This window comes from Anoplophora glabripennis, unplaced genomic scaffold (genome assembly GCF_000390285.2).
Source record: "Anoplophora glabripennis isolate ALB-LARVAE unplaced genomic scaffold, Agla_2.0 scaffold664, whole genome shotgun sequence".
Classification (NCBI taxonomy): domain Eukaryota; kingdom Metazoa; phylum Arthropoda; class Insecta; order Coleoptera; family Cerambycidae; genus Anoplophora; species Anoplophora glabripennis.
In genome coordinates, this window is record NW_019416766.1 from 26302 (window position 1) to 54062 (window position 27761).

At 32.0% G+C, this 27761-nt stretch overlaps 1 protein-coding gene across 7 annotated transcripts in view; it reads right to left on the reverse strand.

Moving 5' to 3' along the window:
- The window catches only part of LOC108912667 (bromodomain adjacent to zinc finger domain protein 2B), a 173431-nt gene that overhangs the window by 20937 nt on the left and 124733 nt on the right, over positions 1 to 27761 (reverse strand). For 2 of the 7 annotated variants that reach the window (XM_018717977.1, XM_018717973.1), the window contains exons 8-18: positions 24878 to 25091; positions 24587 to 24815; positions 16792 to 17106; positions 14589 to 14894; positions 9418 to 9536; positions 9208 to 9362; positions 8956 to 9154; positions 5415 to 5639; positions 3309 to 3374; positions 1247 to 1291; positions 210 to 263 (exon numbers count right to left, since the gene is read on the reverse strand). In XM_018717977.1, the coding sequence (XP_018573493.1) occupies positions 210 to 263; positions 1247 to 1291; positions 3309 to 3374; positions 5415 to 5639; positions 8956 to 9154; positions 9208 to 9362; positions 9418 to 9536; positions 14589 to 14894; positions 16792 to 17106; positions 24587 to 24815; positions 24878 to 25091 (1927 nt within the window). Of the gene's footprint in view, positions 1 to 209; positions 264 to 1246; positions 1292 to 3308; positions 3375 to 5414; positions 5640 to 8955; positions 9155 to 9207; positions 9363 to 9417; positions 9537 to 14588; positions 14895 to 16791; positions 17107 to 24586; positions 24816 to 24877; positions 25092 to 25179; positions 25201 to 27761 lie in introns of all 7 variants that reach the window. The other 5 variants (XM_018717979.1, XM_018717978.1, XM_018717974.1 and 2 more) reach the window with 4 other exon arrangements.

The following is a 27761-nucleotide window of genomic DNA, read 5'->3' on the forward strand; positions in this document are numbered from 1 at the left end:
ATATATATCCACTCAATGTTAATATAAAAAAAAATTGATAATACTTCAAATTGGCAAGTTATCAAATGCTGCAATGTGTATTTTGGTTAAATCAAATTCTGTGTTTTAGCAAAAAAACCACATCTGGTCACAAGACAAGAATAAAGCACATGTTAGAGAAAAGTGCAAAGAATGATAAAGGAAGACTCATATTAGAATGCAATCCATACCAACTCAACAGTGTAGAGCATTTCTCGTTGTTTACTGATCTCCTGTATGTACATCTACGGAGAAAAATAGCATGACAGTATTTACAGAAGCTACGGGTTACGGTAACATTAACACAACACAAAAACATTTTGTCAAGGACTGATTAAAACTGCAAACTGTTTATTATCACTGTCATTTACTGATAATTTTAGAAATAGAAAATGTTAAACACCTTACTGTAACGTAACTACAACAAATATATTTTCTAATTCATTCTAAAAAAGTCACACTTCTCTATCTACTAAATTATTTATATAAAAATTACATATATTCTTCTACCAATATTGTGTTTTTTTCAAAATACAAATAATTACAGATATATACAGGATGTTGCATTACTTCGAAATTCAATTTTACTAAATGAAACCATACAAAAAATATGACCATGCTCCTAATCACGTTTTAGCATAATAACATACAAACAGTTAAAAATACGGAAAAAACTATGTACTCAAAAAAGATAAAGGATAAAACGGGAAGTTTTCTTTACTCATTATTTTTGCAACAAAAAATTCTGGGAGACTAAATAGGTTGTATCTGGATTTTAATGAATCTTAAAAAATGTATAAAATACATGAAAATAACTACAACAATAGTAATAATAATGATAAAATTTTATTACTCCGTATTTCAAAAATTAAACATTTCATACATACTTATTTTCTTATTTTTGGTTAGAGAATTGTCTAATTTATTCTGCAGTTTTGTCAAAAAACAAAATATTTATTAACTTTTTTTATTTTCATAATAAAATATATGTTGATTTTTGATATATTCTTATTCAAATAAATCTATCAATTATATCAAACAACACTTCTGCGTTCTAAAATAACTAGGAGATTTTTAAACAGATTGCATTTTAATTCGTATGTTCTCAAACACTGAGAATTCAAAGCAAACAATTACTGATTTGATACAAAAACACACATAGGTCAGAGGCATGGAAGAAATGAAGCAATTATGTTGTAGAACAAAATGGGGGTGTTTATGTATTTACCTGTTCCTTTAGAATGGCCGCTTGTTGTCTTTTCATTTCTCTCTCCTGAAAAAAAAAGTTATTTTAGACTTACCAATGTAAGTAATCGATAATGAAATAACAAATGCATATTCATTCATTCCAGAAAAATGTAACATAAACCAACGTTTTCATGATACAGAGTTAAAATTAATGATTTTGAAATTATTTTCACCAACCATTTACAAGGAATCAACATTGGAATTAGGTTGATTAAGATTACTCATGCATACTTTTTCTAAGCTGTTAGCTTATTAATTTTTATGAAATAAGTGTTCCTGTGACAGTTAAATATGAATTGTGAATTTACGCTATAACAACTTTATTAAAACAAAAAGTCTCCTACTCTTTTCTACAAAAATTACTTTTTTAGCTGCTCAAAATCATTAATATACAGGATGTATGAATGTAAAACTTTCAAATTGAATGTATGCCATAAAGTGAGAAATATGCATTGTTCGTAACCTCGTATATAACTGCTCAGTATACTATCTCGTATTTGAGCCAGTAATAGTATGTATTTTTGGACATTTGTGCAAAATCCAATAAATAGCTAATATAAATAATATATTTTTAATTAAGTTATATTCCTAACTCAGAAATACATGAATTGTAGATTCTAAGTTTTATCTAGTTTCAAACATGAGTTATTGTATTAATTTTTAGTAATAATTTTTTAATAATATTTTGAATCTATTATTTTCCTTTCTTTCATTAGTATTGCTAATTTTCTATCATCTGTAGGCGAACAGTTAGTGCATATCTCTCTTGACCGGACCCTTTTTTGAGAAGACGCGGACACGTATTTTACTCCTAGAAACGAAGCAATCCTCTCTTGGACACAAGTGACATAACTTTAAAATGCCCTACCGATGTCGAATTTTGAAGCATATCATAAATAACATGGAAAATGCAGAATCTGCTACTCGATTGGGAAAAACAATTAATATCTTGGATGTGACTTACTTCATAAATTCACATGGCAGCTAGTGAGTGAAGATACAATTAAAAATTATTTCCGAAAATGCAGCTTTAAACATAACGCGGTTGTTGACGAGGATGAAGAGTTTGATGAAGAAGATAACTTCCCGTTGTCAGAAATAGCCACATTTTCTAGATTTGTAAGACAGACGGATGCTGACTTGGTAGATCCAGAGGATTTTGTTTTGTTTGACAATGATTTATAAGTGCAAAAAGACTTTAATGCAACACAAACTATGACTACAAATAAGGAAATCGTAGGAAACTAATAGTCTGACAATGAAGATGTTGATGTTGCATTAGTAGAAGGCAATATTAATATAAATATATTGAAAGTTTTTGCTGCAAAGAGAAATTATGGTAAATGTTTAGAAGTGTTAATGTTACTACAAGTACATGTTATAGAAAACGCTCGTGTATTAACTACGACGAAACAAATGCGAATCATCTCTCTTTTAGGCGGAAACTTCTCTTGAGCAGACAAAAATAGTTTGACCGCTAATATCCGCTTAAGAGAGGTATCACTGTATTTAAAAAAAAAACAGAAAACAAGTTCCTAGCCACATACTGAATAATTTGTGCACGATTGATCGTGATTCTACTAATATGCAACTATTGCAAAATTTAATTTAAATCCTAAATTTTAGAGAAAAAGTAGTATCCATTGTGATAATTTAATGAATCTTGAAATTATTCCCCAAAAAAGATACATATTTTTATGTTTAAATATTTTATAATTTTGTAAATTTTATAAAACTCATATGCACACCTCAGACCATCACAATCTAAAATAATTCAACTTTAAAGTATTTTTAGATGAACTAACAGTTCTCAAACATCAAGTTTAAAATTTTCAATACTTTTAAGACATTTGAAAAATTCGTTTGAAAAAAAAATTAACATCTTGTATCTTGAAAACAAGATGTTAGGACAATTCATTTTGAAAAAATATTTTTTTAATACTTCTATTATAGCCAATATTTGTTTTTTTTTGTAATGTTCAGTATATTCGATGAAATTCTGAAATTTTCTTAAATAAAAAAAATAAAGTAATTAACAATACCTGTTGTTTACGTTGCTGATCCTCATGTTTCTGCTTTTCGTTCTCTTCCTGTCGCTTTCTCTTAGCCTGTCATGCAAAACAACAAACATAACCAATAAAATACTTCAACAATTTATATCTCGAGGTGACTTTAAAATTTCCAAAAAAACAAAACTTCTATGTTTGGAAAAGTAATAATTGTATGTGAGATATAAACCGTTAAATTGAAAAATTATGAAACAATTTAAATAAAATTATATGTAGAAGACATGCGCTTAAGCATTATTTTCAATTAATTGTAAGGTAATTAATTTAAAAATCATGCAAATGGATAATTCGTGAAGGCATAGTAGTTTCAAAAGGCAATGATTATCGAAAGCTAATAATCGATATAACAAAATGGTTCTGCAAAAAAATAAATGACAATACTGTTAGGAAATAAATCTAATGATTGAGTGATTAAGAAAAATGATGATATATCTAGCATTCAACAATTTCAAATACAAGAGTACTACTTAAGTTAATCGGCATCATGTGTTACATAGAAAAATAGAATCTTATCAATCGCTTTTTACGTGGTGGCCACATAATGGCAATTCTGAACTTTCCAGTACCATAAGATGTAAATGAATATTTCAAAAAATATTAGAATCTAACAAAAAATCTTTCAAACACAACTTGTCTTAGATATCCATCTGTTGGCTATATCGTATTAACAATTATTCAAAGAATGACAGCATTTTAAGATACACAGCGACAATTAAATTTATTAAAGAGAAATACATACCGGGTGTTCAAAAAGTTTGGAACTCCACCTCTATCTCAGAAAATACTGCTCAAACAAAAAAATGATTAGGACAAAAGTTGCAGGGTTTTGAGTGAGCATATACTTTTCCCGTTACACTTTTTTCGCAAGAGCATTATTAAACTTAAGTTCTTTGCTTACGTTTGACGTTACAGTTACCTTTAGGTCAAGGTCAAAGACATGGTATAGGTCATTTTTGGATTTTACGCTCACTCAATTTCCGTAGTCAAGAATATCGGGTCATTTATTAACCTTGAAGGTCATATCTGAACGTAAAAGTTTCCATTTTTGGGGGCAAAAATATACGGTTCCATTTAAACTTTTAGGTAGAGCTCTAAATGACCTTGAAGGTCATGATCAGTCACCAATAGCTACCTTTAAACTTACGCTCAATCGTGAGCGACTGGAGCACCCCGTTCCAGTCGCGCATATTTTTGCGCAATCCTGACTGTCGCGTTCTAAAACTTTGTTGTTAAACATTGACACGCTCCAATCGCACGGTATTGCCTGCGCGGTGAAATGTGACATGATAACACGGCTAGTGTAAATTGAAAAGTGTCAAGTTTCTCGTGCGATAGTTGTGGCTCGTGGAGTGTTAAAAATTTCAACAGTTTTATAGACGGTTTGTTCTGAAATGGAGCAAATTATAAACAAAAAAATAAAATTAAAAGCGGCCTTTTTTTTTCTTTAGATTTAATCTTCCATAAAGATGGATAGGATTTATATAGCTCAATAAAATTTGTAAATGTTTCTCTTGACCAATATCGTGCAGTCTATAAAAAAATACAAAAACGCTTACAAATATGCGAATCCTAGGTAGCTATGTTTATATTAAAAATTTTTAAAAAGTACTTATCGCCTTTTAAGAGTAAACTCCACAAGACCGTGTGAAAATCGAAGTAAACTTTACCCTACGTGAAATTTCCGCATGAAAACAACTGGCGAAATAATGCAGGATTTGACACGTCTAAGTACCGTGCGATTATATACATTTACACTAACAAGCTTTCGCGTGCGATTGGAACGGGGCGCTCCAGTCGCTCACGATTGAGCGTAAGTGTCTGCGACTTTTGTCCTAATCATTTTTTTGTTTGAGCAGTATTTTCTGATAGAGGTAGGGGTTCCAAACTTTTTGAACACCTGGTACAGTACAAAAAAGATAGTATTATTTTCTAAAATATGCATTCACTCCAATGACACCGAAAAGGTCCAGCAACCGCCCTTTGTGGGACACCCTGTATACACAAAATCAGCGAAGCCATTGTGTTAGTCCCTGTCCCAATTTTCTCAAAAAAAAGTCTAAAAAATTCATCATGACATACCACTGAAATGCTTGGATTATATAACGTATTATTTATCGAACTCATTTGCTCAACGCTCTCTAAGTTATAAGCATTTATAATACTTTCACGGTTCTTCCATATGGTCGCTACTGTTGAACTAGCCAAACCGAGTTCACGAGACACGTCCGATTTCAATTTTCCACCTTCTATCTCAGATATTATTTGAATTTTCTGTTCTAGGGTGAATGCTAGCCTTTTTCTACCCTGATAATAATATACCAATACGTGAGAAAATTTTATTATTATTCTCCTAAGTAATACTATACCTCCACATTATAACAGTACACCTAGCGGGTATACAACATAAATTATAATTTTATATTCATATAAAATTTATTTTTAAAACAATGTATTAAATATGCAATACAGGCTGGTACAATATTCCACCAATAAGATAGTACAGGAAATGACCAAACTAAAATTTTATCACCCTGTATAATAAAAACAAAGTATTTGTGAACCTTTGTTCATACGAATTTCTTTTTTATATTTAGTCACATAATCACCTGTACAGGGCAGGCCAATTTCCGACACTTTTAGGGGCTTCCTTTATTTTCCAACAAGGACAAGAAAATGTAGTTTAACGTCACAGATGCAATTTGCAAGAAAAATCTAAGAGATATATTTTTAATTTCAATCTGTCATTTTATTTGCAAAACTATTTAATTTTTAATAATAGATCTTCTACAGAATTTTTTTTCCAGTGGCAGAAGCCACTTTTCTATTACTTCCGGTTTTTCAGTTTTAATAAAACATGTATTTTTTAATGGAACACGATATACTGACTGTTAATAAGAAGTTTAGCCAAAATACCGCCGACAAAATAATCGTGGTTTGTCATTTGAAAATTTTTTACTCCACGTTTCCATCATTTTTCTCTATAACTTAAATTACAAAACAAAATGTTATAAAATTGAAATAAAATTTTCTCGTAAACTGAACCGTGACATGTAAACAGTTTTTTTGTTATCATTCCGGGATATTGTGTCTGGTTTTTTATAACACCCTGTATTTAGAATAAATAAATCTCTGCCTAAAACATGCTTTTAATGACAAAAATTGTGAAAATTAACCATTTTTTAATTTCCCCGATTGTTTTAATTATCAACCATAAAATATTCTATACCATTGGGTGGTACAACACAGTTAAAATGAAAAATTACAAGTTAGATATATTTTTTTTAAATATGAATTTCTTATTATCCTGAAAGTTCATTAAAATATCTTAAGATTGTTGCTCTTCATTTTAATAAGTGAGATTAATAGAAATTTGATCCTTCAATATTTTGATTTGAAATTTTGGCAAGATTAAAAGAAGAAAAAATTTAATTGGAACATAAATCAAATATGAAAAAGTTTTATAAAAAAAAGTGAGTGAATAACAAAAAAAAGACCGACTAATAAATACACAATTATATAAAAGCGCTGACATAGTGTAGTCAAAATGTATAATCCCGACAATTTAAAGAGGGTTTATATAATCTTGAGTTATAAGTCGATGTCGCATAATATAAAGACGAAAAGTCAGGATGAAGCTAATCCTGATTTATCTATACAGGATTAGTGTTTTAGGGGTAATAGTATGTGTTGCCCTGAATGATGCTTTTTACTGACCGATCGGATCACTGTGAGCCGTTATTTTGGCGTTACGTGGCGGTTCTGATCTTTTAGAGACGATATTATAACAATAAATCTTAATTTGTTTACATCTGCGTAGACCCAAAGTTTCAATTAGTCCGTAAAAGCTTTACCCACCGGTAGGCCACCGTAGCTCAATTTGAAAGCTCACTACAGCGATTCCGAAGGTCCTCAGTTTGAATCACGGACGGTTCGGACTTTTTTTTTTTAAATGTTACATTTACCAACCTTTCTTCTCTGTGAAATGAATTATATATAATTTATCTTAAAAACAAGTGAACGAAATTGTTTGGAAAAAATTTATTAATTCAATTTTAATTAAAAATACTTGCGACCGTATTTTGATAGGCAACCCGGCAGAAACATATTCCTCTATTCATAATTATTTATAAAAATTGTATTTCGATTGAAAAACAGATGAACGTAGTAATCTCGCAGTCGGATCTCGTACTATAAATTGTTTTCTCCAAATATTTAAGGTTGCTTTTATTTCTGTCAAAGTTGTTGTTGACAATTTACACTGTGATATAATTAAAAAAAAAAAACAATAAATACAGGGTGATACACAACTTATCCAAAAAAATTTGGGAATAGATGCGGTGTAAGAAATGGTGTCAGTTTCACAAATAAATTTTTTGTAAAATCCTTATAGTTTCCGAGAAAAAAATTATTGAAGTTGTAGTACATTCAACCATTACATAACTGGACAACTGTAGTCTCTAGCGTCATTCGCAATACGTGTGGAGAGCCACGTGGCCTCAGCAACTCCGAATACTAAAATCCGGTTTAACAATCGTCATCTTTGGGATAGTGTTTACTGTGATGGTGTTTACAATAGTTTTTTTAGTAGTTAGTGTCAAAAATAGCTGGTGTGTATAGCAACTCGAATTAAATTTATGGTGAAGCAAGACAACATTTGTGTTTACACGTTGGTGGACAAAATTTTGAACAGTTGTTGTAATATCAGGTATGTCAATTTATTTTATTATTTAAAACCACAAATTAATTTTATTAATTAATCATAACAATAACAGCAAAAGTAGTTAAATTTGCTGATATAAAATAGGTGCTATAAAATTCTATTTATTTCTTTCCTTACGAAAGTTTTTGTCGGTTTTTATCATACTTTGTGCCATGCCAGTCACATTGTGCTAGGTCAGGTTTTACACTAGACCACTTTCCAGTGCCGTGCAGAAGTGTATTTTTAAATCATTTCCGAAGTGCCCTTTATGATTTTTTCTTTACAAAATTGTATTTGTAAGTCTCCTGTACATCCAAAAATTTTTTTGGATAAGTTCTGAATCACCCTGTATAGTCCTGACTCCTTATGTAGGAAATAGTGCAAGTAAAGTTTTTTCTATTGGGATTGTAGTAATCCTACTTTTTATGGGAGAATTAGTGCAATCCCAACTTTTTATATAGGAATAAGGGTCAGAGCAATTTTTTTATTTTTAAAGATTAAGGTAATCTTTACTTTTCATTTCCATATTACTGTAATCTCGACCTATTGTTTGGGTTTAATATAATTCCAACTTAAAATATCGGAATTATAACTTTTGACGTCACCATGTCCTCTCAACACTTTTGTACAACTCTGCATGAACAAATTAATTCATATCTATGATTTATAACAAAAGATAGCAAATGCTATGAAAAAATTCTGAAATAAATGTTTTGAACTGCTAATAAACAGTTAAGAGTTTCGTGATATTAATTTTTGATTTCATTTTTTAACCTCTCTTTGACTTTAGAAAAATAACTGCGAGAACAAGTAAAAAAAAAATTGGCAAGTGAAACATACAACAGCCAGAAACAATAACAGTATTTACCTCCTTCAAAAATACATCAGTAACACCGTCACATAAATAAATTCATCACGTACCTCCAGTATCTGCTGAGTCTTGGCCTCCCTTTCACGTCTCGCCTGCTCCTGCCTCTCCGTCCTCTCCATCTCCTTGAACAGCCTCGCCTGTTCCCTGTCTAACCTAGCGGCGGCCCTGGCAGCCTGCTGCTTCCTGGCCATTTCGATTCGTTGTTCGACAGGCAGACTCGTCCTCATCGCTGCCCTCAGCTCCTCTAACCTACAGAAATAATGTTAGATAAAACACAATTTTCAACAAATGTTTACCCATACCTTCGATTCACATCCTCCTCGGTGAGATATATAAACTCGGTACCGTCGGTTTGCATTTCAGGGGGTACGGGTTGCAGATAATCGCCCAGGATTACTCGACAGCTGAAAGTGAAGTTGTCTCTGCACAGTTCGCTGTTCTTTTGGTAATCCAGATACTGAAATTAGAGGCGGTAAATTAAAATGAAAAAATGTGTACATTTTTATCGTTACCTGAGTGACGTCGGACATTTGTTTGAATTTGTTCGCAGAGTCAGGGGCATTGTAAGTAACGTCGCCTTTTATGCCACCGTTTTTCGTCAAACCCCTAATCACCGTCTCCCTTTTCCAACCTGTTAGGACAAAAAAGATAATTTTTTAAATGATTTTATGTAGTATCTAACAAAATAGAAGAAATGTAGTTACAGTTTACTCGAATTAAACATTTACATTATTCCTTGCCTCACAGATATCTTTCATAACTCGTATTGACAAAGGAGGAGGGCCCCTAAGCCCTAAGAAAAAATCTGAAAAATTTTTTTTAGCACCTACTAGCAATACTGAATCACTTCCACCCTAAACGGACCAACCCCTCACCCTACTTTCTCTCTTCACTCCCTTAAATGAGATGACACACATTTACATTGAATAAAATGAAAAAGAAAAAATCAATAATTATATGTACATGTTTGTGCATATTTGATTAGCCATTATGAATTTCGTGATTCTGGATTCATAATTGCAATCAGTGATCCAAGAAAGTTTCTATAAGCAAATATTTCAGGATTATGAAGATCTTTTTAATTTTTTTGTTCGCCATATGGAATACGTCATTTTGAATTTCTGCCTTCAGATTCGCAATTGGAGACCCAAAAAACCCAACTACACAAAAATTCATGCAATTTAAAGACATTTTAATTTTTTGTCCGGCATATTGAATCCGCCATTTTGAATTTCGTGATTTCAAGTCCAGATTCGTAATCATAGACCCAAAAAACCCCATTACAAAAAATTCATGCATTTTTAAGACATTTCAAAAAACTCTTCATATGTAAGTTTCATAGGAATTGAATGTCTTTCGCATTTCTAAGCTCTTTAAAGATTTCTCTAATAAGTGATGGTTTCCCTGGCATTTAAGCGAGTGGAAGGGGAAAGGAGGGTGAGGAGGTTGGTCCATTTAGGGTGGAAATAATTCAGTATTCCTAGTAGGTATTAAAAAAAAATTTTCAGATTTTTTCAGTCAAAAATCGGCCTTAGGGGCCCTCCTTCTTTCCTATTATAATTCCTAATCGACCAAAATAACGAACACAAAGTTATGTTAATTATTCAAAATATTATAAACGTACGTTTTAAAAGACATCTCTGACTGGAATTATCATGAAATATATCTAATACTCCAGTGCCAAAATAGTAGGTAAAGCATGCAGAGAATCTGATTATCATCATTTTAGAGGGTTTGAAAATTATTAATTGGTAAAAACTAATTTTTCTTACAAATTAAATTCACCTTGGTATATGAAACAGGTAGATAGGTACTTTTTTATTTGTACTAATAGTCCGGGAGCCAGCTGCAGAATTCGTTATTTTCTAGATAAAAAATTTGAGTTTACATGACAGTTTTTACCCCAACTAAGGTCAGGCAGTGATATGAAACTCCTAGAGCGGTAATGGCAGGTACCACCCTACCCTCCAACGCGTATGGATATTAAAAAAAATTTGTAATCTTTAATGGACCAAACTCAAGTATAAGGCATTTGATGCTGTGTTTAGTCGATTAAAGCCAGTCAGCTGGCTCATTGATAGTAATTAGTACGTCTGCTGACTGTCGGAACAGGGAGATGAAAAAATAATTGAAAATTATTTTTTATGTACTGAAATTGAAATATATTGCAACTTATAGTGCATATAGGGCCATAAAAATAGTAAGCTGGCCAATTGTTGGTAATAAGATCGTCAGCTGAGGCAATCAAACCCCTTGCGGCAGCGCGCTCGTGAGAACATTGAATGATATGTTTTTCGCATTAACTGACTACTCTTTTACCCATGAACCGCCAGCTGACAATGTTTATTGCTTTGTATACACAATAAACTATCGTTTGGACCCATTTTTGACCGATAAAAAATTTTTTCCTGCAAAATACGAGCAAAAGATCCCTCATGTTACGTTGCGGCCAGCAGATTTACCTGTATATTTCTCTCGACTGACGGACTTTTTTCCCCGACGACTGCCAACTGACAATATTTTTTGCTTTGTATACGCAATAAACTATCGCTTGAACCCATTTTAGATTGATAAAAAAATTTTTCCTGCAAAATACGAGCAAAAGATCCCTCATGTTACGTTGCAACCAACGGAGTTACCTGTATATTTCTCTCGACGAACGGACTTTTTTTACCCATGTACTGATATTTGACGAAATTTTTTCATTTGAGCACATAATATGCTATCATTTAAACCCGTTTTAGCTACTCAAAATTTTTGCATAACCTTGTAATTATGTGAATATTCATGACTGTGCATCGGTCTGATTCGCGTCTTAACTGAATATTCATTGAATTAGTTTTTTAAATAATATTCTACACAAAGCGTCTATTTGTTACCATGCATATTAAAGGGGGTTTATCGGGTACGGAGGTATGTCTAAAGTCTAACGAAAGTATCTGTAGATTCGCTAGTTACTAAAGTAGTAAGCCTTTAGATTTGGCAACGTTGCACTTGGCTAGCGCACTCGGCCGTTATCACCCAGATCTCGGTGGTAACGGCTCGGCTCGGCGTTCGCTGACTCCCGTTCGATCGTTCTGTTTGTTTGGACACCTGCGAATTCCAAATAATACGCTACCCTCAAGACCGCGGCGTTGCCGCTATCACGCATATGGAGGATAAGTTAGTCAACAAAAGCAGTTTGAAGGAGAATTATTATAAATTATGTATCTTACAAGTACCTAATCGATTTCTACAAGCTGTCATACGGTTCCTTAGATATCGGTTTCCTATTTATACACAAGTTGCGGTGGAAACTGTTCGTCAATTGTTGCGGATTCTAAGTGGAAAGACCAAAAAAAATCTGCATTCTCATAAGATTCTGTTGTAAATTGTGAAAAAATATTTTATTAATATCTCGTCTCGTACATGCTACATTTTCGCTCTCCCCTCCACTACCTGTCAGTGCTCAGTCTCATTTCTGTCCTCAGTTACTCTCTGTCATGTAAACTCAAATTTTTTATCTAGAAAATAACTCAACGGTTTTGCAGCTGGCTCCCGGACTATAAAGTATGAGTATGTATTCAGAAATTGTGACCTACTACCACTCCCCTACACTTTTTTTTATTTATTTATTTCTTATTTTTTTTTATGGCACTTTGCCGCCAGCAAAATTAACTAACTGGGCAAGTGGCTCCTGCGGAAAGTCTATTTACATAGTGCCATAACAGTAAGGCAATGCGAAATGAGCAAAAAACCAAAACTGCTAAAAGTATAAACGACTAAAATATAAGATGCACCACTGATAAGATATTAGAAACAACCTTTATAAGCATTAGTGAAAGAATTAATTTCTACTATCGCTATCACTATCACTGCCAATGAAGCTAATAGCTGCCGTCGTCTAAAAATATAAGTGGTATTATTATAACTTCAACTTTTGTGCCAAGGTCCTACATTCACCATTCTTTCTTTTTGTATGCACATAGTGCACTTATTCCATATTTCCGTAATTACCCCGATTAATTGTGTCCAACAGAAGTATTTTTACACTTTTTTAATTCGACCATATTAGATCAATGGGGTTCAGATCACAATGTTACGGTGACAAGTGAAGAGTTGTATATCACTGAGAGCTTTAGCCATTTTGTCCACTACATATTACATGTATTCAGCTTTTTTCTTTTGTGCAATTATTGCTAATAATTATATTTTTAATATCACGTCATTATACTGAGACCAATTTAAAGAAATAGTTTTTGAAATTTCAAAATGGCTGATAGTCTACCAAAGTGACTGGTCATATTCTCCAGTAAGTTACCGATTTTTAAGTGACCAGTCATTTAGCCGGCATAATTTATCTTACAATATTCCTGATTTGTCAAAGTTGGTTGTTAAAAATTACCCTGTTCGTCCATTGGTGACTAACACCTGCACCAATTCCATTTGTATAGTCTTTCCCATCTCATTGAAGAATCAAGAGGTTGGCAGTGTGTACCAGGTTCGGTCACAGTAACTCAGCACTGAAATATTTGAAAAACTTGTTCCCATATTTATTTAGCCATACCCATACACATCTGGTCGAACTAAACGTGCAGGTGGTAAAAATGTATACGACCAGTTGAAGAATTCTCGCGTAGGCAAATGGTGTATAACACAGCGGCACTGAGCGACTGGGCAATAAATCTCAGTTGTTGACAAGTGGTTGACAAATTGCCTAGTAGTGCAGTACAGCAATGTGGAATTTGGTGTGATTTAGATAATTTTAATTTATTATAGGCACTTTCTATTAATCAATGATATTACAATTGCGAAAGGGAGAAATAAAAGGAATATTTTGTTTACTAACATGGCATTTTGGAGACCTTTTGAAATGGAACAAAACAAAAATTTACCATCAATATAATAAAATTGTTGAGGACATAAATAATTAAAATAAGTTGTTGAACAAATGAAATTTTCTACACATTATATACAAATTATTATAATTTTTTATTTTTAGTAGAAAACTTTTTTAGGGACACCTATGAAACTCTTTAAATTTTATTGCTAGGCGTTTTTATACTTGTTCAACTGACTTCAGAAATACTATAACACCACTTATTGCAAAAACTAAAATGGGAAAATAATAATAATATTTGCTATTTGTAGGCATATGATAAGTATTGACACACCTGAGTTGCAAACTGAGACAGGGTGACATATCAAGAAGTAATCTTGTAGACCACAGAACATATAAGAAAATAAAGAAATAGTAAAAATTGCCTATTATTTTGGCATTGGAGTATACCTACATATGCCCAAGCAAGGCTATACCATGTTGCCAATTTGTAAATTCTTTCTCTAATTCTAGAGATTTTTGGAGTCAAAGTTGTTAATTATCCTGGTCACTTGAAAATATAATTGATTTATAGTGATAAAAATACCACTGAGAGGTATGCTTAAAAAAAATGTGCGAAACTCCCAAGTTTGGAGTCGCTTTGGCATCAATGCATACATTTTTTAGAGCAATTAATTTAAATTTAAACAAAAAGAAATATATCTAAGTGTTTCTGTATACTATGTTCAAAACTGACTTTCTCTATATTCATATTAGGAGTACAAGGCTTTTGGCTAGACATAAATCAATTGGAATCAGAAATGGACCATCAACCGGATGGTTACATATTTTGTGAATTTTAGTAACTTATCGTTCAATACTGACCTTTTTCAAGGGGGACTCTCAGCAGCCGCTCGTCGTACTGCTTCTGCTTCTTGGCAGCAACCTCAGCTTCCATCTCTGAATCAGTATGATTAGAATCAGTTAAATTATCTGAATCTGATGTGGCATCTACCGTACTAGAATCGCTTAAAGTACCCTTAAATTTTTCCTGTAAAAACTTATTTAAAGCCTTCTCGTCGCCCCCCGCCTCGGAAATGTACTGTTGTGCTGCCAGGATATTCGACTTCAACAGGTTCATCTGCTGGTTCATGCTCGCGTTGGGGTCTAACATGGGCACAGGCTTGATACCTGCAAAAGGGCAGCTTTTGAATTTTTTTCTAACACGTATACAAGCATTTAAAATTTATAAACATAAACAGTCCTGCTATTAAGTTTTAAGACTGATTTTATGCGGCGCTATCTATGTGCGGCCAACAGAACTACGAAGTGGGAAGCCCTCCAAATGACCGAACAAATATTCATCAGTATACGTGTATCTACAGTTATAATGATTTGCGTAAAGCGACTTTTTAGTAGTTGCCATGTAAATGCACATTAAACAGCATACAGCAATCAAGTTTCGTTTTAAAACCAGTAAAACAGCCATTGATGCAAATCAACTGCTACAAATGGCGTACGGTGAGGAGTATGGGTCATTCCATGTCAAATCGACCAATGGTTGGAATCGACCCCTTTCAATTTGGACGAAATTTGGTCAAGTTTTCCTTTATCATAAAGCAAAGATATTTATCCAATTTTTCAAGTTTATTTACTAGTAAATAACAAACTGATTTCTAGAAAGATAACTATCACGGATTATAGAGAGCTCTGGCGGCAGATCCCCGATATTAATTATCTAGGAAAACTTTAGTAGTAAAAACATAGATGGCAGAATATGACACGCCTTAACTGTTTTGATTTTCAATCTACATATTACTAAACAAATAAGAATTCAATTCTAGTTAAGTTTCTGTTTTTACGTACTTATGTCATAAAATGAACTTTTTCCTGCTCAAAATTACAAAACTACATGTTTTCTTAACTTTACTTGACTTAGCGATTAAAAAAAAATTCGTATTTTTGAAAAAAAAAAAAATTAAACTGAAAATTTCAGGACCTTTTAAGATCATTTGAAGGTATTATATAAAAAAAATTGAGCCAAAAATTTAATGTCTATAGTCCATTTTTAAAAATTCAAAATTCTACAAATTTTTCATTTTTCAAAATTTATTTTTCGGAATATATATATTTTTTTCATAGACCCAAGTATCTTCTTTAAAACAAACACAAGCTCATTTGTGTAACTATAATAGTTTTCGAGATATTTAAAAAATACACTCGAAAAATTGAAAAAATAGTGAAATTTTCAACTTTTAAAATTTTTAAATTTTTTTCCTTTGGCAGATCTTTGCTTTATGATAAAGGAAAACGTTTGAACAAATTTAGTCCAAATCGAAAGGGGTCGATTCCAACCATTGATCAATTTGACATGGAATGACCCACATGTAGCATGTCCGACTGTGTTCCTGTGGTTTGGGAAGTTTCGTGATGGACGAGACAGCTTGCACGATGTCGAAAGCACGGGGCGTCCCCGCACAAGTCGAACAAATGAAAATATCAAAGCTGTGGACTCTGTGTCGATCAATCGTACATGGTCTGTCAACATTCTGATGGTTGATCGACGATTAGACTATAGCATAGAGCTATTTAGAATAATCTTGCTATTTTTTTTGCAAGGTATTACTTGATGTTAATATTTTCAATAAATGTGAAAGCTATTCTTTTATAAGGACAAGATAATTTTTTTTCTCAAGAGTTTGATGCCTTAATATAAAACAAAAAGTGAAAGGAAGCGTTTATCTATGATGGTTTTTAAATTAACTGTTATGCTCAATTAAAAAAAAACTAAATATTCAAGTACCCATACCTCGAACACTTTTGAAGGTATTTTATTCAAATTTGGTACAGAAGAGTTTCTAAGGATGACAAAGTAGAAAATATTACTAACTTTAAGATAAAAAAACCACTAACGATTTTTTTTAAAAGTCCTTTTTTAATTTTAAGACTAAAATCAAATTTAGTTAAATTAAAATAATCGTTTTGCTAAAAATGTCAAATCGTTTTAATGTAAAATAACCGAGATTATCAGGAGGACTCCATGAAAAGTGAGTAACTAATAGGTAATAAAGTTATAGTGACAACTTACCAAGAGCTCTGCTTTGGGCAAGAAGTGAGGCGACGGTGTTCTTCTTCGGTTTACTGACACCCCTTCCAAGATTCCTAGGTCGTCCCTCCTTTTGACTAGGCCCCGAGATGGGCGAAATGGTGGTGCCGAGTGGAGCCGAGGAAGTACAAGTTGATGAAGTGGAACTACCCCCATCTGACCCCTCGTTTCTGCTCGGGGGTCTCGGTGAGTCGGCTGTGGCGAACATCTGGGTCAGAGAAGTACTTGGCGCGGCAGGAGGTACCTGAGAACCTGCAGGCACCACCCTACGAGGTTTCGGACCAGGTTTTCTTCGGGCTGAAATTGTTTCACAATCAATTTTTTTATTATTATTTATCTATGAATCAGGCCACATTTTTTAAAATAATATTACAATCAATCAAAATGTGGTTGAAAGCATTAAAGAGAACAAGCGTAGTGAAATAATAAATAAGATTACAAAAGAACTAGGCAGCCAAATCCCAAGATTTCAGATTTTCAAAATCTCAGAATCTCAGTTTAGTAATTATTGTGTATTCTGAAAATAACATGTTTTCTGAAGATTCATATAATAAATTGCATGACAGTTTGCACAAAAAAGCATTTTTAAACATATTTCCTGAACAAGGGATACCATTTTTGAATTATGTGCATTATCTTATTGTCTTTAGTAATTTCGTGTCATAAAAATTTATTATATGTAAGGTAATATGAAAATAAAGCATTATACAAATAACAGTACCATAAGTAACTTAAAACTTTCTATTAATTAGAACACGGTGCCACTGACAAAGGATGGAAAATAATTATAGAAAATGATGCCGCATGTAGAGGATCTTAATATATCTCGATTTGTTATGTAACATTTTTTTTCTGGGATGTACCGTGAAGAGATTGGCCTCTGAAGATGAGCATTAAATTTTGAAAAACAATAATAATTCAGCAATTCTTAACATAAAGCAACTAAATTTGATATATGATTTGCATTTATTGTTATCTTTAATTGGTAAAAATATGAATTTGTTGGAAGTCCAATAAGGTCTGCGGTAGGGTGCCCTTAAAATGATATCAAATGATCAGGAAATCTTCTTCGGTATAGTTCTTTTCATATATATTGTAGAAATAAAAAACTCTTTTATATTGCCGATAAAGACAAAAGAACATAACAGTTCTACCTGTTTTTGCAAAAATATGATTGTTCTAAAGTCAAGATTGGTAAAATATCTATACGACATAGAATTTATAAGTAACAAACAAAAAGAAAAACACCCTTACAGCAATAACAAATATATTTGAATACACATACAAGGAAATACACGATAAAAACACAGTAATGGCTGTTTTTCTTGACCTATGTAAAGCCTTTGTTGTTGTAGATCATCAAATTCTTCTCAAAAAAATGGAACAACTTGGAATAGAAGGACCAGCTCATCATTTATTTACTAACTACTTAACAAACAGAATTCAAATGACAGTTGTGAACAGAGTGGAAAGTGAGAAACTCTTGGTAAAAAGTGGAGTCCCGCAAGGCTCGGTTTTGGGACCAGTACTGTTCTTAGTCTATATTAACGACCTCTGTGATAATAGTTTATGTGGCAAAATAACTTTGTTTGCCAATGACACGGCACTGTTCTACTCTGGTAGGCTAGGGGATGTTTACAAAAAAGCTCAAAAGGATCTGGATCAAATATGCCAATGGACTGACAAAAATCATATAAAGTTGAACGAAAACAAATGTAAATATATGATCTTTAACCCAAAGGAAACAAATAATAATCTATCACTTGAAATTTATAACATTGAAATAGAGCAAGTCAAACATATGAAATACCTTGGGCTAACTATTGATGATAAACTAAATTTTGGACAACACACTGAGAAATTATGTAACAAGTTGAGAAAATTAAGCTATCATGTCAGAAAATTCTCATTTAGATTGAATACAAACACAAAATACCTAATCTACAACGCTCATGTTAAGTCTCATCTAAGCTATTTAACACAATTTTGGGGGAGGGCAAGAGAACAGGATCTAGATAACCTACAAGTAGCACAAAATAGACTTATAAAAACTCTCTTTAACAAATTTAACCGTACAAATACCAAACAATTGTATAGTGAACTAAAAATAATGAATATACGAGAAACCACAACATACGAAAGTATCCTTCTGGTATACAAAATAAAGAATAAACTCCTTGAAACCGATATAAAACTTACATATAATAATCAAATACATGGGTATAATACTAGAATAAATAGAAATTATCATATAACAACAACTCATTCAAATTTTGGGAACAAAAGAATTACTTGTCAACCACTAAATTGGTATAACGAACTTCCAATTCAATTAAAAAACAACCCTAGCCTACAAGGTTTTAAAAAATGTATGAAGCAGTATATATTGGATGTCAGAAACTGATATATTGTGATACTTAATGTAAATTTAGATGATATATAAGTTGATGTTGTCATGTAATAGATGTGTATGTGTATATGTGTGTATATGTATGTATATATGTATATATGTGTATATATATGTGTGTGTAAATGTGAATTGATATGTACGTCGTATATGTATTGAATGTCTTATATCTTGAGAATACTTTCTTTTAAATTGTAACACATTGTATTGTGTGAACCAAAAAAAAAACTATAATGCCTGTTATGGATGCTTGCATCCCTTGAGGCATCATTTGATAAATAAAAAAAAAAAAACGGGGTCGTAAATACTTGTCTGCCCAGCAGAACAGGGTCCTATTTAGGCAAAGTTTACAGAATATAATATTTAAGTCTCCCTTCAAACAATTCACAACAAACACTACTACACAATGGCTATAAATTGAAAACAATTGTAGTGAATTACAAAAGTTATCCAATAAAAAACTTGTAACAAAACAAAAATCACTACTCAAAACTCTATTCTAAGAAATAAGAATGACAGCACCAACTCCTGCCCTGTACCGCGCAAATTGAACTATCAGAAATTTAAAGTAATAAGTGCACCATGTGTACTTAATTGTTGATTGTCTCTGTCTCACATTAAGAATTTGAGAACAACGTACGTCTTAGAGAGATGTTCAGAATATATTTTGTTGTCAGCCCAGCTGTGTTGCCAAATGTTTTTGCGAGTTAGTATTATACTAAAATTGGACAACATACATTGCAAAAATGAAGTGAATAATGCAATTATTCTTTAAATAAATGTATGCAAATTCAGCATATTATTATACTTTCAGAACATAACTTAATATTTTTTTTAAACGTAAATACCTGAATAAATTAATTTCATTCAATTTAGCAATTATTCATTTAGGAAATATTTTTACATATCGGCAACACAGGCAGTGGCGGCGCGTGAACATTGATTGAATGTGTTCTGCTTAGGGTTGTTACATTTGTTGAATTGAATTCCGGGATATTAAGTGCCCGGAGTCTGTAAATGGCGCCGCAGACGAAAAATTTTAAAATTTTCAAGGTCACGCGTTTTCCTGGCACTTCTGAATTTCAAGGAACAATGAATTTATAAAAAAAATACAGATTTTCACAAGAATGATTTTTGAAATTGATACCTTTTTGAAATATCCATTTACGAATTACCTACTGATGGTATAATAATTTGGAATAAACTAAATATATTTTATTAAATTATTGAATATTGTTTATAAAAAAAATCGTTTGTGAAATTTACCAACGATTCAACGAATTTTAATTTTCCTCGGCGTGTTATGATTTTTTTCTTTATCTTTTTTTATATATATGTACATTATATTATATTCCGGGAGTTATACGTGCAAATCCGAAATCCGGGACCATACAGCTAATTCCCGGTACAATCACAGAAAATCCCGGTTATACCAATGTGGCTAGATGTTCTTTTAAAATGTCGTCAAGATCTACACTAAAATTTATGAGTCCACGAAACACATCAGGGTTGTCCGAATTTTCTGTCTTGTCGTGTCCGAGAAGTGCTAATTCGAAAGCTCCGCAAAATTTTATGCAATCTATGATTTTAAATAATACATGACGATTTTTCATTACCTGTTCATATGTTTCCGTATATTATCCCAATATGCAGAATCTAACTGACTTCTTATGTTTATTTTACCTAAAGACGTAATGACTTAAATCTTTCACACTGTATATTGTCCATGCTTTATCCCCACCGAAAAGTAAGCACGGAAAACAAAACAGTAAATTTTTTAAATCACACCCGCACACCCACTCTGCTTTTGTGTATACATTATTGTTTTTTTATAACTGTTACTTCTTTTATTTTTAGTTTATCCTCATAAGGCAGAGAACCAAAGTTTTTTTTTAAACGAAACGCTATTCATTTTAATAACTATAATATCCGTAGATGCCTAAACGAAAATATTCACACGTGCCGCTCGCAGAAATAAACCACCACATACCACGTACGAAATATTACTGCATTTACTACAGAGTGCAGACTGCAGCGCTGTGACTATTGCAGCCGCAAAAGCCCCTATCTCCGTGTATCAGCCAATAAAAACAAAGGACGCATATAATTGTTCGCTGTCCACACGTTGTGTATATGAGGTTGCATATATTAAGGAGCGTAGCTCGCGTCGCAATAAATAATAATATAAGCTCCTAGATTTATTTTAGCGCGAGTACATTTGGATTCTTTAAATATTTTGTTGACATTTAATATGATTAAATACATAAAATTTTATGTGTTCTGCAGCTCCGCAGCTCTTATGGTAAAACCGCCACTGAACACAGGGCCCACATCTGGCGATTCAAGATCCTGCCCACCTAGGGTAAAGTGGAGCAACCTTTAAATTGAATTGAAAATATGTAATTAATATCACTTTATTTCTCATTAATTTTGTATTCAATTTATCTAGATGAGTATACCTGATAAGAGCATTATGATTTGTGAAATAAATTAGCTGTTATAACATTTATTTTCTACAAACATTTAAAAATTGTCTTGCCCTACTCTCCCCCTATCACACTTGCCGGCAGGCTTTGAAATTTTTTATGTCTACTATAAGTATGAAAAAAACTATACTTCTGTACATTTCATCGACAATCCCAACAAAATCCCTCACACAACCCCAATACTAACAACATGCATTTTCCAAGATGGTTGTAATGTTCAGTCTTTGTAAACGTCAAAAAAAATACATGAAATCATAGCCTACTAGTCGTAAAACTGCATATTTTACTTTTTGACCGATTCAATCAGTAATAACACAGTTTCACAAAATGCTGATTTTCATAAAAACTGTTATTTATGTTTTTAATTAAATTTCCTGTAATATTGGTAAAACTTTTTAATAACAGGCATACTGATAAAAAAATCAGTATCATTTTAAGGGTGCCCTACCCCTAGTCCGGCCTTTATTGGGCTTCCAACAAATTCATATCTCTACCAATTAAAGATAACAATAAACACAAATCATGTACCAAATTTGATTGCTCTATGTTAAGGCATTGCTGAAATGTTATCGTTTTTCAAAAATTTAACGCTCACCTTCAGAGCCCAACATCTCTTCAATGGTACATCCCAGAAAAAAATGTTATAAAACAAATCGGCATATTTTAAGATCCTCTACATGTGCCTGCTCTGTGTCGGTAGAGTTATGAAACACCCTGTATATAGATCGTATTTCAATAACTATAAATTGTTTTCTTTTCTCTATATATTTAACATATAAAATTTTATTATGCACAAGATAATTTTAAAAAATCAATGGAAAAATATTCAAAACCATAAAACTACTACATTTGACAATCTCCATTTAGACCAGGGCGGATCTGTTTTGAGGTGGATGTGAGAGGGGGCAAGCAAATTTTTTCTGGATTACGTTCAGTACAACTCACATAATAAAAGTGTAGATCCCTAGGTCTGGATGAGGTCCGGAAAATTGTAAAAATATTTAAAAAATACCTATTTTATCTGAGTTTCTTACTTATATCTTGGAACCTAAGCATTTTGGAAGAATATTGAAGAGGAAAGAAGTTTTAGAATTGAATTTTGCACAATATACTTTAAGTTAAAAATGTTTAAATTTATTACCAATGTTGCAAAATAGCAATAATTGAAGAAAAAAAGGCAAAATAAGTTTTTTGGAAAATTTTTTAAAAATATTTTAATTAGGCATTCCAATTTTGGTAAAAAAAATTTAGAGTATAATAAAACAACACACCAAATTTCATTAAAATCGGCTTGATAGTTTTCGCAAAATAATTTTTTGAAAAAAATATTTTCAAATTTTCAAAATGTTCACAGCCTCAAATAAAGCATCCAGATACTTGAAAACTTTTTCACATAGAGAAGACCGCTCAACTTTTCAATTGGTTTTTGAAAATTTGAAATCGGTTGATTAGGACGGCCACAGTAAATTTTTAAAATTAACACTCTTTTTTTTATTTTTAAACAATTAGATAACATTTATCAATTTGGTTTAGTTTTTTGCAAAAATTGTAATTGTAAAGTACTAATTTTTCTTAATTTTGTGTATTTAACAAAAAAATTAATTTCCAAATATTTTTTTTTTAATTTGTTTAAACAAAAATTATTTAAATAATTGTAATAATTATAACTAAATACATTCATATTCAGTGATGAAATATACACGTAAAAAAATTTTTTTCATTGAAAAAATACAAGGGTAAAATATACAGTATATTTAATGCATAAATAATAAACTTCGTTTATAACAAAATATGTGCAAGTTAGACAGTTGGCATTAACGATATTCGAATTCCTTGGCTTGCGAGACATCGGATAAAAAAAAAGGTCGAAATTGGTCCATTAGAAGCCGAGATAATGCAATTTTTTTCGTACTTTCGCATTTTGAGCTTCCAAATTCAGTCTTGGAGGGAGAGCCCCCTACCCCACTTTTCCGTGTTTTGAATCACTTTTTGCGAGTGCGAGCGACAGCTTTTCCGCTGATTTATTCATGTTGCTAATAACTTATGGATATAAAAATTTTTTCCAGCTTAGAACTCGGAAAAACGAAGCCATTGGATCAAATATTATTGCTACATTGTTTATAAATTAACGGTAAATGCCGATAAACTTTGACAGCTTATGTCTCGAGAACCAATAAACGGAATTTAACTTTTTTTTTAAAAGAAGCGTCTTTCCAAGTACTTTAAAACTAATTTTTGGAAAAAAAACTAAATTGCAAATTGATAAACGTAATCTAATTGTTTAAAAATAACAAAAAAGAGTGTTAACTTTAAAAATTTACTGTGGCCGTCCTAATCAATCGATTTCAATTTTCAAAAACCATTTGAAAAACATTTTTGTAGTTTTGAAAATGTTCTGGACCTCGCCCTGATCTATGGATCTACACTTTTATTATGTGAGTTGTACTGAAGGTATTCCAGCAAAAATTAGCTTGCCCCCTCCTACATCCAAGAAGTGGGATATTTCGACAGATCCGCCCTGGTCTAATTGCATACGGAAATAAAGTTTAAAAATCATCTACCACCCCCACACCATAAATTCATAAAATTAGTTTTAAAATTAATGTAAAAAGTTGCTGCTAAAGAAAACTTACTACACTGTGATTATTCTGTTAAAATACTTGTGTAAACTTATAGGAGTAGTTTTACTTGGCTTCCAAATGTTTGTAACATTTTTGTAATATCGACTTGTCCTAAACATGCATATGTCCAAGTGATCAATAAAAATAGCAACAATTATTATTATAACCTTGTAGTTACTACTTTTAACATGTCATTAAAAAAAGACAGGTCAATAAAGATTGGTCATTACAACAATACAAAAAAAATGTTATTTCATACTCACATATACGGTCAACACCGATATTGGCAGACATATTGCTCAGAGAGTTAAGTGACGAGCTCGAACTAGTGGAGGTGCTAGGCTTCAGTGATAAATTCAAAGGAGCCTCTCCTGCTGATTCGGAACTGTTGTAGATGGATGAAATTCCTGAAGGACTTCCATTAGTAGCTGGCAGTTTTATTACTTCTACCCTGTCGTTGGATGGGGTTGAAGGTGGCGTTAAGTCTTGTTCCTAATCGCAGTAGCAAAATTTATTAAAATCACTGGAAAACAAGAAGAACCTGCCAAACTTACGCTTAGTTTAGGTCTTTTACTAGTCCTCTCAATCAAAAGTCCCGTGCTGGAATGGGATGGATGGACGCTGACTGAAGGCGGATCCAATGATATAGTCTTTTTGCGGCCTCGGTTCGTTGTGCCTGGTATTTTGGGGCCGACAATCGAAGAGGTATACTTGATAATCTCGGTGTCGGGTGGTAACCTAACACCACCCAAAATTGAATTAGGATCACTGTAAAACATGCAACAGACTATTTTACACACTTACACGGTACGAGTACCACAACAAAAACATCTAGGAAAACCGACAAATATCTCACCTGCTGCCCTCCAGTGCGGCACTGCAGAGAACAGAAAATACTATGAATGACACATTTCCTCATAAAGGAATACATTATTTTCGTTCACGGAATTTATCAGTACAGTAATATATTGTACAAATGAGATAAGATAAATATGTTGAAAATTGTATTTGGAGTGTAGTAAATACATGCAAAGATGAAATTAGAACCATAGTTTGGAATAGAAGCTACACTGTGTGAGTGACTAATTCAAGTGAAAATGTAAATGTTAGGGTTTATATTAAAAATAAAGTAAACCATATCAGATTAAGTTGTTAAATGTAATCACAAAATTAAGAATTCTCTATTTTCACTTTATAATCTGTTCTGTGCAAAAATGTATGAAAGGCAATTGTTTGTCATTAATATTTCCTAAATATAAAATTATGCAAACTAAAATTTTCATTAAAAACGGTACTTAATTTATAGAAAGCCGTTTTTATAAGCTTTTCATTCGAGGGCCCTTATTTTAAAGTCAATAGTAACTATTCAAATTTTTAAAATATTAGTGAATGACCAAGAATTTCCATCATAAGAGACTTAATTAAATCCAACAAAGCTGAAGAGGTTCAATCTTTGGCAACAAAGATATAAAGATACATAAATTTTAATTTTTTGGAAATACAAGATCGAGAAAAGAAATTTGAAAAGACAGACCATTGTCTCGAATGATATTTGACAAAAATATTTCACGAACTGTCACATTTAGTTTAATATTTTAAAATTCAATTCAGTTGCCCAGCAATAGGTGATTTTTATACAGGGTGTTTCAGAAAACATGGGCCAACGCTCGGGGCCAGATTCCTAACCTAAAAACAAGATTTTTTTTTCATATCAACATGGGTCCGACTTCGCTTTGTTCCTTAGCTACAGGGTATCAAAGTTTTATAATGTGTTTTTTCCAAAAATCTATATTCCCACTTGAGGGAATAAAATGAAATTTGGACAACTAACTATTTACAACTGAATACACATTCCTAGGTATTATGTTGAACATAAATTACAGGACCGGACTTACTTGCAAGCCTTTGGATTTAATCAAAGAAAAACACCCATATACATAGGGATATTTGGACGAGTTTACATTTCCTGTAAAATATTATATTATGTTTATCAAATCGAATTGTTTATTGTAGGTACGTTTACAATTCATAATTAATTCTAGATAAATAAATAATTGTTTATTTTAATATTACATTTAAAATACCGAAAACTCGAGGGAAAATGAAAAAAATATGTCAATTTTTTATCAAAATTGAGCTAGAATTTAACCCATGTAATTATAAATTAGACATCTCAACGAAGAACCAATTTTTTCTTTGATTAAATCCAAACGCTTGCAAGTAAGTCTGGTCCCGTAATTCATGTTCAACATAATAATACCTTGGAATGTGTATTCGGTTGTAAATAGTTAGTTGTCCAAATTTTATTTAATTCCCTTGAGTAAAAATCTGGATTTTTGGAAAAAACATATTTTATTTTAAAACTTTGACACCCTATAACTAAGAAACGAAGCGAAATCTGACCCATGTTAATATGAAAAAATAATCTTGCTTTTGGGTTAGGAATCTGCCCCCGAGCGTTGGCCCATGTTTTCTGAAACACCCTGTATATCAGGGTAGACAGAATGTTAATATGAGGCAGACGTATGTTGGTTGTTGAACAGAGAAACTGAAAACAATAGTCAAAAACTCACTGTGTAGGTCATTTGAGCATAAAACAGTGCACACAAACAAATTTAAATTTTTCCATTTAAGATTAAGTCGAGGATTAAGTACAGAATTTTAAACTGAAACTTTAATCATTTATGGCTTTTTCCAAAATATACGCAGAGCCAGGAAACTTCATTGTCAAATTCATATTCAACGCATCAAAATACTGGAATAAGACTTGGACTGATCCAAATTTCGATATAAATGGTTTTCTGGCAACTTTTCGTATTTTTCTGACAGTTCTCAAATAGCTCGATTACAGTAAATCAGGAAAACTAATTAGTGTTCAGCACATTTAAAATACATGACATTAAAGCTTTATCCGATCCAAATATTTTTTTTCAAAACGTTGATGCCCATTAGTTGGCTTTTCCACAATTTTTGAGGATTTTCAGCCATTTTTAACAAATTTTCAAATTCTGTAGGGGTTGGGATTCAGCGGATCAAAATGCATATAAAATACTTTTTTAATTTTGTGTGCCTGTTCCTATTACGTAATGACAAATAAATAATACACTTTAAGTGTTCAAATTGCTAGTAAATAAGGTGTTTGTTGTTACACGTGAAATTACAGTAATTAAAATGCTAGACATGTGTTACATAGAGATTAGTTTCCTGCTAAATAACAAATGTACATGTCAGAAATATATTAATTTAGATTTTATAATTGAAAATAACTAGAATTACAAGTGGACACTATTCTTTCAAACTTTCTAAATTGCCTCAAATGCAATTCAAAAGTTGTACTGTTTTTTTTTCTTGAACAATAGATTTTCTTTTACAGTTATTCTTAGAATAATAAAGAAGGGTATAAATAATATGTACGACCCAAATTGATCATGATCGATG